Consider the following 15,365-nt stretch of genomic DNA (forward strand, 5'->3'; position numbering starts at 1 on the left):
CCTGCCTTAGAGTCTTGAGAAGGCATTGTGTGTTTCATATTGCTATTTTCCTCCTGGTGACTGACAGTTTCCAAGATGGGCCAGGCAGTTTAATCCATTCTCGAGGTGACCATTCTCCGGGGAAAACTACAGTCTAATGTGGCTGCTTCTATCCCAGATCTTTCCACATGGGCACAGGGGAGACAGCCCACCAAGCAAGCACCTAGGCAACAAGGGAATTCCTCTGCGTTTCACTGTGGATCCATAAATTCTCATCTAAATTCATAATCACGCCCCCCATTTTTAAAGTGGTAAAAGGATGCACAACTTCTCCTTAACGGACTCAGCCTAAGTTCCTCTTTCAAGCATGTGAAAACCTCTGCTCCCCTTGACGGAATACTGCAGCAGTAATTAACATTAATGACATACCTAAGGAGCGCCACATGCCAGAGCTCTGAGATAACTCCAGAGATGAGCCAGTTGGTTACCGAGGCTACATATCACTGTCAAGATACTGTATGAGGGCCATGCTTAGAGAAAGCCGGAGACATTCCAGGTCTTTGGACAAAAATCCTTGTCTCTCCTTCACATCCTGACAGCTCGTCAAGTTGTAAAAGACACAGATGCTCATTTTGTTCTCCAAATTCCTGCATTTGAATCCCTTCCTTCCCCACTCCATTGCAGAGACTCAAGGATCTTCCCACTCCCAAACCTGCCATCATCCTCACACACCATCCACCAGAACCCCCGTGAATGACTGACGTTGTCCTTCAATAACATGCTTTGCTTCCAGGGGCCAACTTCGCTGCCTATATAGCCCAACAAACCCCTAATGTCCAAAGCAAAGAGAGACTAGGGCCAGGATCCAGGTCTTGTATCCCACAATGATCAGTCAAACCCGGGTTTGTGTGACAGTAACATGAAACCTTCAACAAATACAACATGATTTAGCTACTGAAATATCATAGTGAGACTTTCAGAATGAAAATGTTTAGGTCTTTGATCCAATCTGCTCATTTTTGGGACAGCATCCAGGATACTAACAGTTGAAAACAGCGTAGTTATAAATGCACATGCTCCAGGAGTGTGCAGTCACATGAGCATCTTGGGAAAAGACAATAGAGAAGATGGATGTGGACTTTATAGCCAGTTCTGATGTACGTACTAAACGGTGACTCCCGTGAAGAACATCAGGGAAAGCTATGTGGATGCAGACTGGGTTAATGGTGGTGAAGACATGTTTTAAGGCACTGGATAAGCAGTCCACCCCCAGCAGAGGGAGGATGGATGGATGGATAACTTTATCTGAGTGCATCTCTTGAAAGCAATCTGTCAAGATCCAGGACAGGGAGATTTAGGTGAAAACATGTAGAAATATGGAAATTATGCTGATGTCTTTGGGATCAGTACATAAGAATATGGAAAGCTACGGTAATATGCCAGGAGAATTGCTAGGTAACAAAGGTGTCAGATCCAGCACACATCTCATTTACACTGGTGACAATCAGGGACTACTCTGCTGAAGTCAGTGAATACAAATCAGCTCAGGGAGATGAACATCAGCTTCTGTCTCTACGGATGAGCTTTTCAAAGCTGCCTAGGAGATTTCAAACCCTTGGGTATCCAATCCCTGCAGCATCTTTGGAGCATCCAGCTACTTTAACATACACTATCTTCCAGCTCCTCGGAGCACTCTGCACACAGGTTTTGCACCAGAATGCTAGGTGACTTTGTATCAAAATAGCGGTATCTGAACAATCCCTGATGTAGACACATTTCAGAGTAACAGCCATGTTAGTCTGTATTCGTAAAAAAAAAAGGAGTACTTGTGGCACCTTAGAGACTAACCAATTTATAAATTGGTGTAGACACAGTTATTCTGGTACAAGGGTGCCTAATCCCAGAATAACTCGTTCCCCTTCTTGTAAACCATACCAGTATAACCCCAAGGATTCCATTATAAATGCATCCACTAGGGTGGTTTTACTGCCTTAACTACACCAGCACAGTTTACCACGCCTGACTGGTGCTCACACACACTCGGTCGTACCACTTTAATTGACGCTAAGGGTATGTCTACACTTGAGCTGGAGGTGTCAATTCCAGCTTGAAGTGTAGACACACCTTCGCTCCTCTGATGGTGCTAAAAACAAAGGTGTAGTTGCAGTGGCACCAGCAGCCGGAGGGCCTTGCTGCCCGAATACAACATAGCATTTTGGGCAGGATCGTATTCAAGGCAGCTGGCCTGTCCCACCGCTCGCGCCACCATGGCTATTTTTAGCAAGCTAGCTCGATCAGACCTAGCATGGGTATGTCTATACTTCAAGCTGGAATTTACTCCTCCAGCTCCAGGTGCAGACACACCCTTGGCGTGACACAAGCGCTCCTCTGACACAAGCCATCACAAGCAAGAAGCCAATCCCCACAGGCCATGCAGTGCATTAAACTGGCAGTAGATCAGTAGAGTTGGACAACCTAATAGTCAACAAGGCCTTAGGCGTCCCTCTGCATTGGTAATGGCTACAAGCAGGTTTAAGGAAATCTGACTTGCTCAGTGTCTGTTAATCTGGGCTGTCCAGTGAACAGCATTAGGGCAGTGGTTAAAATGCCTGGATGTTTGGCAGAGATGGCGATTTTAAATGTGCTCTTGTCATTTGTGTTATATGGTGCCTGGAGTTTACTTTTAACGGACCCAACTTTTGTTCTCCCGAGTACTGTGCATTTAAAACCTTCCATTCAGTTTGTTTTTTGGCTGCTTGCTGATGAATAATCACTAACTACCCATGAAGAATTTAAATGGCCCAAGGAACTCATGAGGTACTAAACAGGCATTATATTACAAACCACTCTAATCATTTCATTTCAATTTCCAGACCATTCCTGAGATCTTCATGGACTGTAGATTTCTGGAAGCCAGGGGGACCTTTTTAGGAGTAATGTTCCATACCCCAGCATTATGGACAACAGCTGGATGCTCTGTCAAGGCAATTTGCTGCTATAGGCTCCAGAAATTTAGCCACCACTCAGGAACGGTTAGTGTTGCTTAACCTTAACAGATGCAGGCATATGGAAATGATAAGTTACCACACTGAAACAATCTACCAAATGTATAAGGCAAACTAATGCAGTGGCCATCATCAAGAATAAAGTGATAGATGGTAGCCTGTCCCAGGCAGGGTCTGGTCACTGCTACTGCTCTCCTAAAAGGAGAACCTGCTCTTGCAAGCCCATAAAATCTCAAATCCTTTCCTAACATCAGGAACCATCCACATGACTGTCATTAGGTGGGATCCTAGCCAGTTCTTTTCAGCTGAACTCTACCTAGACTAACCTCCATCCCAGAACCACAACCAATTCTGTTTCAATAGGCCTTCACAAATTGGGTATTAACTGCCGATCGTTATCAGCCAGCTGAGCTGAACACAGCTACCTCGCTAAGGAGAAAGAATCAGGAGCGAGAAGGCACTGGACTGACACTCATGAGATCAAGCCCCAACTCCCAGCACTGCCACGGACTCCCGGTGTGACCTTAGACAAGTGTGATACAGGAGGGCCAGGGAGCAGTGGTAGAGGGGAAATATATAAACCCTAGGCTAATTAAGGCATGGTTCCCTGTAGACTAGGGAGGGCTGCTACAGGTTAATTGGAGCACCTGTAGTCAATTAAGCCCTGTCAGGAACCTAATAAAACCCCGTGCTTCAGGCAGTCAGGGCAGGAGGAGGAAGGAGAGAGGACTGGAGCTGTGTTGTAAGATTTGAAAAACTAGAGAACCGAAGTGAGGGAGACTTCCTCCCCCAACATCTAAGGACTGAAGGTTCCCCACCCAAGGGGGAAGAGGTTAAGAACCTGCAGGGGTTGAGAGGGGCTGGGGCTCAGAGTGAGGAGCAAACCTAGACCCCCTCCCCTGCTTCCCTCCTCTACCACCTTCCTGGGCCACTCCTGTGGACCTCAGCGTCCCAAGAGCAGGGGCAAGGGGTGGCGTCTTAGCCCCCTGTCAAGAAAAGCACAGGACCCACCATACTAACATTGGCCATCTTGCCACACAAGTCACTTAGGGTTTATCTACATGAGGAAAGTGACCCACAGAATGACAGCGATGCAATTGTACCACTATAGGTGTGCTGTATGGACACTGTTCTGGAGAAAAAAAAGTGACTGGTATAAAAGTGACATAGATTAAACTGGAAAAGGCCACTCTGATTCTGGAATAAGACTGTCTACATGGGGAGTTATACCAGTATAATTCTAGCAGTTTAAATTCATACCACATCTTACACCGGTATAACCTTCCCATTTAGACAAGCCCTAATACTCCCTTTCTCCCACCTGCTGTCTTGTCTACTTAGAATGTAAGCTGTACAGGGCAGGAATTGCCTCTTACTGTGTGTATATACAGCACCTAGCACAATGGGGCCTCTTTCTTCGCTGGGGCCTCTAGATGCTATCACAATGCAAATAATAAACATTGATGAGTGGAAGGAAGACAAGAGTACACCTGGGAAGGGAGGAGCCACAAGAGAAGTTGGGCTGCAGGAACTCTGAAGGCATTTTTGGAGAAGTCTCACATTTTGGTGGATCTAGGTCTATTTAAGTTCTAGTCCACTGTGCCACACGTAGCTAACTTTCTATTACAGGACAGAGGGACAACACACGCACATGATCAGTGGTTAATCTATTACAAAAAATGCTAGACAAAGATTAACTATAGGAAACTTTCTGACTGCATTATATATTTTCTAGAAAGACACCCCTTTTTCGCAAAAGAAGTGGAATTAGTTTATAGAGGGCCAGATTCTTCTACCCTTACTCACACAGAGCAATACCTTACTCTACAAGTAATCCTTTTTATTTCAATAAGACTACCCTTGAAAAGTATCTTACTCTATCAGAAGCCCTAGAGAAATCAACAGGAACACTTGCAGAGTAAGGCATTATTCAGTGTCAGTAAGCACTGATGAATCTGGCCCATAACAAATGTAAAAGCCACCTTTCTTCTCTTACCAACCTGAGGACTTAGCAGCTGAACACAGACTAGATAACTCCTTAAACCTTTGTACGCCTCTGTCTGAGAATATAAAAAAGAGTGGCCTCTCCAATGTACTAATTACAATCCCTAAAACACTAATGGGATTAGAAGGAAAGATTCAGTGGTTGCCTCCTAAAAATCATTAAGCGCTATTATAGTAAATTAACCTCCACTGTTCTCCAAGCAGCTTTTGGGAGCCCATCCCCATCTCTCTGCATCAGTGTGATGAGCCCCCAGTAGGACACTGGAGAGATGGAGTACTGTTAATATTGGTGCTCTCTTTCCTCTATTAATTTAGCTTAATAAACTCCTTGGCCTGTGGGGATTTGCCTCTTGCTAGTCACTGCAGTGGAGGGCTCGTGTCACACTAATTGTAAATTAAAGTAGCGTGACCTAATGTGTCTGAGCACCAATAGGAAGAGGGAAAGCAGAGAGGTTAAGCAAACTGGAAACAGCATGCCAGGGGCTGAGGCCCCCTCGGCAATTAGCAGCTGGGAATGGATGGTTACATTCCACCCTTCTCTCTCTCCCAGGTGGGTGCCATCAATCCTTCATTAGAAGGCACCAAGCTCACCTGGAATGTTTAATTACAAAAAGGAAAGATTTACAAAGAAGGAAGCAGTGATGCTGTCTATTCACAGCTGCCCTCCTAGCAGGTCTATGAGACCGAGTTAATGCATTAGTCACTGGGGGGTGCCATTTACAATTACAGGGATAATCCACAAGGTGCAAGAACAGCGACAGCGGAGCGAACAAAGGTTTTCAAAGTTTCCCTTTGTGGTGGGGTAGAATAGGAAGCTTGTGAACAAAAGGACAGAGCTTCACTAGCTAGCAGCCCAGTTCCCTGAGATGGGCCTTCTGGGCCACAGTACAGTGCGGACTGGCAGTCCAGCCACACCGTAGTGTACAAGGGCTGGGATATGCTGTACAGTTCCCTCTTACTTTCAAGATATGATACAGTTTCCCCACTTGAAATGGCATTTCGGCTTATTCAGACTCCCTGCCTACACTAGGCATGACGGTAGCTATTCAAGCAGCTCTTCGGCTGCTAACATTTGAGGGTTTGGTTGTTGGGTGGGGTTGCCAGAGGAGCTAATATGGCTGGAAGCTCTTAAAACAGGTGTGTGCTGACACAAGTCATGGTTTAGTGCCATGCCAGTAACGGGTTACAAACCTGCTTCAAAGTTGTAACATGGCTGGTTGGGAGAGCTGCAGGTCAGGTGTCCATCTCCAGCCGCCCTGTCCCATTTCAGGTTCTCTACAGATTATCAGTGTCCGGGGGGAAAAGACGGGGTAAGTTAGGGCCTGGTATTGCTAGTGTAAAAAACCCAAAGCAAAACAAGCTCTGCTGCCGTCTAGACAGCACATACATTTCTTCTTTAGCTTTGCAGCGCACCTGTAAGGAAACACCCCCCTGCAAAACAGCCTAAAACACAGCCCTGAAAATCTCTGCACCTTTGGCCAAGGAGTTTTTATCATCGGTAGAACAAATGTTGCTCTCCAGCCCGGGAGAGCAGTGGACTCTCCACACCCAGAGTCCACTTAGCTTACTCCACTGACAAAGCTACACATGCACAGGGTAGACGTGCAACACTGAGTCCTGTGTCTGAGAGTGGATATTACAAACGCACCAGGGGAGAAACAATAGTGACATTAACCAGATGGTGCCGAGTCAGAGGAGAACCATCCCTACAGCTAGGTACTTTCGCGTCTGTACGTACCGGACATAAGGCAGAGAGAAGTCGTTTGCGAGCGATACTAACAAACAGAGACTGGACATTGCAGACCAGTAACTAATCACTTCTGAAAATAGCATCTAAATCACTTTGTCCCCATGCTGGAAGGAGAGAGCATGAGGCTCTCATGTCTGTGGTCATTATCCTTGCCCAGGGGCATCGTGAAACACAGGCACTTGCCCTGGAAGCAGCTGCCCCCCCCCCCCCCCCCCACGACTCGCTCATTGCATTTCACATCCACTCCACCACCGAGGATGCTGACACTTAAGAAGAATGCTCTCTCCTTAAAAGCCCGGTCCCTGGCTTGGCAGGGTCTTGAGTGCCAACTGAACGGACCTGGGCCTGGTCTGGGAATGAAGAATGAACAAGAATCAGCGTGTGTGGATCTACCAATCCAGCATCACGCCCAAGCGCTCATCCCATTCAAAACGGCTCCCTCCCTTCTAAGTGAAGAAAACTACCATTAGGCATGGACTCACTGGAGACTGAGCACTGCTGGGTTCCCACTACAGGAGAAAAGGTTTCTCTCCCTAGACTCAGCCGTTCCAAGAAACATTCAACTCCTCTCCCCTTTCCATGTTAATGATCATTATAACAATGCAGGAGATGCCGCAACACTTTCATGCAGCTTGTGGTACAGACAGCGGAGGAAGCCACGGGTAGGAGTTGTAACTAACAGTGGCTTTGGGGAGCAGCTAACAGAGGAGCAGCCCCGTCTCATTGGGATAGCTGGAAAGCATCTGCTTTAAGTGCCTACAGCTCATTTGCTAAAGGCTGGGGCTGCATTTTGGGGTCTCTGCTCCCCGCTGTCAGACTCACTTCAGCTGGAGTGTGTCCTGGGTAACCCCCACTAGCCTGCCCCTTTTACACAATGCCCTGCCCCTTCAGATGGTCCCTATCGCTGTGGTCGTCTTGTGCTGAGAGAGAGAGAGTGGGCCCCCTTTGAGACCAATGCAACAGCACGCTCCAGGGTGCGCCGGCAGGAGGTAGTGAGAGATAGGCAGCTCTGCCCCGTGGGCCCCAAGCCTGGTGCTGACACACAGCCCCTGAGTTTCAGTGAGCCCTGGAGTCAGAGGGCAAGGAGTTTGATTCTGACTAGATGATACAGGACCGGAGTATAACTTCCCAGCACAACAGCTCCCTCCCCTGGCAAATGATACCCAGCCTGCAGGCCAAAGGAAAAGATAACCAAGGTGGTCATCAAAATGCCTTAGCCAGCCCCCGTATCATGGATGATTTGCCATGACCCCAGGGCATTTCTTGCTGTGCGGCCTTTGGCAAACTCCTCTCCCACCCACAAGCTGCAAGTACTGTTAATTGCTCAGAGCGAGCATTGCAGTCCAGCATGACCACGCACTAGTGCATTACACTGCACACGTCAGCTCAGCTGCATTAGCAGCGTAAGCAGACAAAGGTCCCTGAGCTCTGGATGTTCCTGGAGGAACGTCTCTTTAATGGGAAAAATCCCAATATGAAATGCGACTAGATTGGGCAGAGGGGCAGTTAGCAAAGATTCTTTCCTCTCTTGCCAGCTCCTGTGTTGGAACTGTGGACAGGGAAGACAAATAAAAGCTGAGAAAAAAAGTCATGAAAACTAAAGAAGAGATTCAACAGCTACTAATGCACAAAGAATAACATTACCCCTAATAACTCAAGTTAATACAGGAAAAATATGCAACAAAAGCCACAGAGAAAGGAGAACAGTAAAAGATTCAAAGCTAGGGCTTTAGAAAAGGCTGGAGAGAAGCATAAAGAGCAGGTTTCTTAGTGCAGAGAAAGCAAAGAGCAATTATAGTTCTAATATAATTGTAAGCATGGTTCTACTTACAATAGTACTTCGATTGGAAGCTCATCTTCGGAGAGGGATCATCTTTTAGTCATGTGTTTGTACAGCACCGAGTGCAGTGGGGCCCTGATCCATAACTGGATCCCTAAGCTGCTACCATAATACAAATTAATAATACAACCACCACAACGGGGGATGTTTTCGTGGTGTAACTATCAGGCACAGTAACCTAGAGCACTTGTAACTACAGGCTCAAATCTCCACAGGGCCGACACACTCAGCCCTTCCTCTGTCCCACTCTCTGGAATTCAGTGTGGAAGCCTTTGGAATGAGACATGAAAAATGCAAGTCCCATCTGCTCGATATGGACAGTAAAGATACTACCTGGCAGTTGTCATAAGAGCAGAGCGGAAGGCAAAATTTCACACTCCCTTTTTTATTTTTTAGGCTGCTGTATCCCAGCTGGCAGCCACCCCGCAAGCCAGTGGTGGCTGGCATTCCAATGGTGCTTCATGCACATAGGGCCCAGATCCTGCACGAGCAGACCCCTGAGCCCCACTGATTTCCATACAACTCGCTATAGGCATGAGGGTGAACCTACTGCAGAATCCAGGCCTCAGTGTCTGAAGGGCTTTGGAAGCTGTCAGGGTAAACGATGTCTCTGACTGTAAATGAACATCACTATAATCAAATGGGTACTGCTTACAGGGATGCTGTCAGCTTCGAAATCACGGTTGAGATTTTCAAAGCTCCCCATGGGATCTGGACAGCCTTTGAAAATCTCAGCCTATATGTTACAAGTAAAGCTCCTGATCCATGATACTGGCACACGAATCATAGAATCATAGAATATCAGGGTTGGCAGGGACCTCAGGAGGTCATCTAGTCCAACCCCCTGCTCAAAGCAGGACCAATCCCCAATCAAATCATCCCAGCCAGGGCTTTGTTTATTTGTAAAACCTAATTTCCTTTTCCCTCTTTAGGGATGTTGTTTACTCTTTGGTCTCTGCTCAGATTGGGCAGCTAATGCACGCTAGCCAGTTTCAATGTGTGTGTCACACACTGGCCCGAGGCTGCTATGTTTGGATTGAAAATATTGCAGAAGGATGATGAAATCAAAACACCCCTTACCTCCCAGTTCTCTAAACTTCATCTTCTGAAAATATTTTTATTAATATTGGGTATAATTAAAAATAAGTCGGGGGGGTAGGTGCTTAAATGGGAGCTGAATTCTTTGGAAAATCTGGCCCCAATTATGAGTGCTGAGCACTTCAAAATCTGGCTTGAGGAAGGATTCATTTAAAAAGGCACACAGTCAAGTTGAAATTAAGTCATCTGCAATAAAAAGTGTTAAAAAGTAGTTTCAGGGACACAAGTCTGTCCGAGAGACCCCCGCCAGGTTTTGTGCTTTTCCTATTTAAAAAAAAAAAAAAGATTTCCCCTCTGGTCATGTGTAAGACCCATACAAAGCAGAGAAAAATGACTGGCTGCAGAGGGGAAACAAACGACACAGACTCCAGACTTGACACTGCTGCAAAATGCACAAAGTAAACAAAGTAAAGAGAGGGGGAAAATTCCCTCTAATTTTTCAGCTCCAGTGATCTTAGGTATTACCAGAGTAAATAAGAAATTTTCCAGAGAGAAGTGTGAGTTTTGACTGTGTCCCTTTAATGTGAAGAAAAGAGGAACAGAGCAGAAGATCAAACAACAGCAAAGTGACAGCCAAGAAGATAAGGAGGAGCACCAGGAAAAGAGCACAATCTCCATGTATGCCTTGGCATGCATGCTGTACTGCAACATTTCATTAGCGAGATGCTCGCTCTATGCTATATATGCAGGGCATGAAACACTTCTCTTTGGCACTGACTGATGAGAGACAGTGCCACATTTAGACTTAACAAGCTGTCAATCCCATTACTGTATCTGAGTATGTGTGCCCGAATTCAGTATCTATAAAGAACTATCAGAAGTGGGTAATGCACTCTGCTTCCATTCATTAGGGATACACAAGCTCTAATTCAGGAAAAGAAAGAACACTGCTTTGCCTTGAATTATATATTTATACCGTACCACACAAATGCCTGCACAGCCATTACAGGTGTAAAGCAGAGGCAGGATGAGACCGACGCATTTTGGAATCAGATCCAAAGAGCACCCAAGTTTGGGGTGTCCAGTGCAGGAGCCCTGGTACTGGAGTGTATGCACACTGGACATGGGCCACACACATGATGGCCCCTTCCTGGGATTTACCTTTATTGTTAACAAATCACAAGCCCAGCCAAAGCCTTCTCCTGAGCTTGGCTCCTCCTAGGTTTTCCCTGCAGGACCTCCCCTCCCTGTCCATAGTTCCTTCTTCATCACAGAGGCTTTAACCCCTCATTCTCCTCAACTGGAGCTAATAGGACTCACTGACCTGAGATCAGAGCAAGTCGGGATAAAAGAAAGCTATCTGCATCCCCATGGAGAGTGGTAGAAACTTCCCACCCTTTCAAGACCCATGCCTGGGCTAAGAACACTGTAGGATTTAATTACACTTGTTAGCCCAGTTTGAGAGCTTGTATTGCCCACTCCCATGAGATCAGGATGCAGTACACACAGGGAGCCAGACTCCATTGAAGGGTTTTTTTACTGCCACACATCACCATGGAATCCAAGCACCTTCCACATAAAATCACTGATACTCGTGAAGTCCCTGGCAGATTCGGGGTCTCTGGCTCTTCCCCATTCCCTCTCAAACTGCAGGTTTCTATCACAAGGATCCTGCACTGGCAAAAGAAGGAATGATCCATTTCAAACAAAATCCAGGACACAGACCTGCATGAAGCTGGACATTGTAACAAAGGCCATGCCAACAACTCAAGAGCAGAGCAGGGCAGAGCTAGGCTGGGGGACTGAAACCCTTCCTACTTATAAACAGACTGAATCCAGTTCCAGCAGCCAGGAATCAAGCAGAGGGATTCTTCAGCATGAGAGCACCCCCTGCTGGCTGCTGATCCACAGAGCTAAGGAGGCCCGGAAAATTAAACAAACCTGAGCTCTTGGAACAACGAGGAGTCCTTGTGGCACCTTAGAGACTAACACATTTATTTGGGCATAAGCTTCTGTGGGCTAGAACCCACTTCATCAGATGCATGGAGTGGAAAATACAGTAAGCAGTATATATATATACACAGCACATGAAAAAATGGGAGTTGCCAGTGACAATTCTTCAACAAAAAAACTTCAAAAAAAGACTCCAACGAGAAACTGCAGAACTGGACACCATCAAATTAGTCCTGAATAAAGACTGGGAGTGGCTGGGTCACTACAAAAACTAATTTTCCCTCTGCTGATATTCACACCTTCTTGTCAACTGTTGGAAATGGCCGACGTCCATCTTGATTGCATTGGCCTCGTTAGCATTACAAAAGTAATTTTCCCTCTCTTGATAGTCACCCCTTCTTGTCAACTGTTGAGAATAGGCCACTTCCACCTTAATTGAATTGGCCTCGTTAGCACTGACACCCCACCCCCCCGCACGTGGTAAGGCAACTCCCATCTTTTCATGTGCCGTATATATATACTGCTTACTGTATTTTTCACTCCATGCATCTGATGAAGTGGGTTTTAGCCCATGAAAGCTTACACCCAAATAAATGTGTTTGTCTCTAAGGGGCCACAAGGACTCCTCGTTGTTTTTGCTGATACAGACGAACATGGCTGCCACTCTAAAACCTGAGCTCTTGAAGGAAGAACAATGGGAAGGCTATAAATAATACCAAGTGCAGACACACGAATGGCTGGGGTGTTGCAGTGGGGAACAACACAGTTTCCTCAGAAGTAAACAGCAGCAACTCTCTCGGTAAAGGGCAACCATCACTGGCGCTGAAGCAGCTACACTGCAGCGAAGGTATTTTGCTGCCTGTTTCCAAAGAGCCAGCAACTTCCAGTGGCCAAGGAATGAGAGCAGCGAGTCACTCTGGGTGAACTCTGTTGCTAGCTGAAGAATAATGAGCTCCAAATGCCCCTCACTAGAGCAAAGCCCAATTCTTCCCACATTCCTGCCTGGGTTTCACCTTAAAAACTCTCAGCCAGCAAACTCCTGGAAAGATTCTTTGGCTGCTCAGAGGAACAAGCCACCTGTAAACGCCTGTGTTCCTCTCAGTAACCAAAAATGCCATGGGTATTCACTAGCTATGCTTGCAGACTGTCCATTGAAAGCTGCCAGGAGGATGTCACGGCAACGCGCTCCTGGTCTAATGCTGCTTTTAATTATCGGATGAAGAGGAACCAGGAAACTGATGTCTGCAAGAGGCCACTTTTCAGCATCTCTCGCCTATTGTCATTTTGACTTGTTTCCTGCCTCTGAAATCTTTCCGTCATCAGAGATTATCAGGCTGAAGAGGGCTCTGCAAACAACATCATTGAGGGAAGAGAAGTTTGGAAGGTTCTTTGCAGGAGTTTTTTTTAAAAAACAATTAAATCCAAGTTTTATACTTGGCCTGGAATAACGTTATTTCTCTCTCACACACACACACATTAAAATCTAGCACTTGAAATAGAGCAAGTTCTAGGAACCCCATTTTACAGATGGAAAAATGGAGTCACGGGGATGTTAAGGGACTTGCCCTAAGTCACAGAAGTGCACCCGCAGGGATGCACCGAGCTTTACACAGATCAAAGACACCAGACCCAGCTCAGAAGGGGAGGGACAGAGGTCAGGTGATTTACTGCCACCTTTGCAGCCCTCCCAGCTCCTGGAGCTGACCAGGGATTGATCCAGTGCCCAGCATAAGCTAAAGAAGATAACAGTCCCTCTAACCCATGCTCAGCTCCCCCCTCCCCCAGAGCTGTGACCAAACACCATAAGAAAGAAAGCCCGTACATGTCAGTGCTTGCATTGGCCTGAAAGACCATTAGGTCTGGCGGGCCTCTCCCCCGCCCTCCACGCCCCTCGGGGTTAGGCACACTGACTCAGCAGTAACCTTTCCCAGCTTGGAAAGAACCCAAACCTGTCCCACGAATAGCATTTCCGTGGTCAGAATCCAGCATCCCAATTAACTCATCACCACTTCAGCTGTGACACACAGCCCAGGCCAACATTGGCTTTGTGCCTAAGGACCAGGTCAGGTTTAGCAGGCTGGGGCTCGGGATATCTGTAGCAAGGGAGGTCTGACATTCAGTGCCAGACAGGTAGGCTGGGCTGGGCAGTGGATGGAGTGTTCACTGCTACCACAAACAGCTCTGACAGAGAGCAGCTGCAAGCACACTTCAGCTTCCTTCACACCTGCCATCCATGGATCTCAAACCTTCAGTTCCTCAACACTTTTGTGGGATAGGCCTCGCCGCCATTTTACAGAGTGGGAAACTGAGGCACGGGGAGGTGGACTGACCCACCCAGGGCTACTCAGTGCCCGAACCAGGATCAGAACCCAGAATGCTGGGATACCAGCATTCTAGTTATTAAACCACACTCACTCCGAACCACCCCCCAGGGCGGTACGCTACTCGGTCGTTTCCTACCCCCACCACAGGGCTCCCACCCCCAGCTCCCCACCCGGCTCAGCTTGCCCAGGCACCGCCCCCAAGCTCACTTACTTGGGCGTGTGCGCCTCGTCCACTCGATGGCCCAGCTGGAACTCGTGCGACTTGCTCCGGTGCAAGGCCGTGAAGCCGGGGATGAGGTGAATCAGTTTCCGGGATGACGGGGGCGGCGTCCCCGGAGGTTTCAGCTTGTTTCTCCGCCTCACTGGCGGCGTGCCGGGAGGAGTCATGGTGGTGACTATGTTAGGCGTCCGTGGGGGGGTGTGAACAGGGTGCCGTTGCCGGGGGGATGGCGGCAAGGAGCGGTGGCCGGCTTCCAGCGGGGGGCTCAGCCCGGGATAGCCCTCCACAGTCAGTCTCTCCACGTGGGCGTATGTCGGCCCATGGGCCGAACCCGGGTGACAGTAGCGCTGCATGCACTTGGCCTGCACTTTGGGGCTCTGGGAAAGGTGCGTTCTGATCCACTGCATGGATTCGGGCTGACCCACGGGGGTGTTCTCCTTCCCCGTTTCTGGCGTCGGCCACTGGATGGTCCAGTCTTGCTTGGAAAGGCTGCCTCCTGAGGTAACAAACAAAGAGCGCCATGCAATTAGACACTGCTGGCATTAAACACACGTGCCTGATTGCAGGCCTGATTTTCAGGGGTGCTGACCAGCCCCAACTCCAGCGGATGTCAGCAAGAACTGCCCGTGCTCTGAACCTCTGAAAATCAGGCCTCCACGGGTAGGATCTTGGTCCTTGTTTACAACAGCCTAACAGAGCCAGGACCTGGCTGATGCATCACCTGCCTCTCACCCTGTGCCCCAGCTGCTTTCGACCAAGACATCGCGACTGACAGAACAAGCTTCTGCCAGAGAACTGACTGGGCCCACATCTTAACACCTTCAGAGTTGGGTGCAAAGACCTCTTCAGTCAGAACAGAGCCAGGTTCCCTCTTAACCCCTCAGGCCTTTCGGGCAGGAGGCCGTGCATGAAATACTGGAGAACCAACCTCCCAGGACATAGCTTCCTACCTACAGCCTGCCCAGCCAGTGCTGCATTGAGCTGTATATTAGCCTCCTGCGACTCTACCTTTAAAGGGCACATTCCAGCCCAAAGGACCCCAGAGGAAACACTCAAATGCAGCTGTCTCTGGGGTGGGAAACCAAGGGCAAGTAGCACAGCACAGATTTTTTGGCACGAGGTGGGGGAGGGTCAACTTTGGCCACAATCCTAGGATTGAATGGGCCCTAGAGAATGAACTGCCTTGACTCTCTCCTTCCCACCCCGCTCGCAGAAGTAAGTGGTAGCCAACGCTTCAGTGGAGGCAGCATGG

General features: G+C 47.9%; 1 protein-coding gene across 3 annotated transcripts in view; it reads right to left on the reverse strand.

The window, feature by feature from the left end:
* Positions 1 to 15,365, reverse strand: part of KSR2 (kinase suppressor of ras 2) — a 281,058-nt gene that overhangs the window by 198,232 nt on the left and 67,461 nt on the right. For all 3 annotated transcript variants that reach the window (XM_074973249.1, XM_074973250.1, XM_074973251.1), the window contains exon 4: positions 14,105 to 14,609. In XM_074973249.1, coding sequence (XP_074829350.1) covers positions 14,105 to 14,609 — 505 coding nt within the window. The remainder of the gene's footprint in view (positions 1 to 14,104; positions 14,610 to 15,365) is intronic.

The sequence above is a fragment of the Natator depressus genome, chromosome 15, assembly GCF_965152275.1.
Source record: "Natator depressus isolate rNatDep1 chromosome 15, rNatDep2.hap1, whole genome shotgun sequence".
In the NCBI taxonomy this organism is placed as follows: Eukaryota; Metazoa; Chordata; order Testudines; family Cheloniidae; genus Natator; species Natator depressus.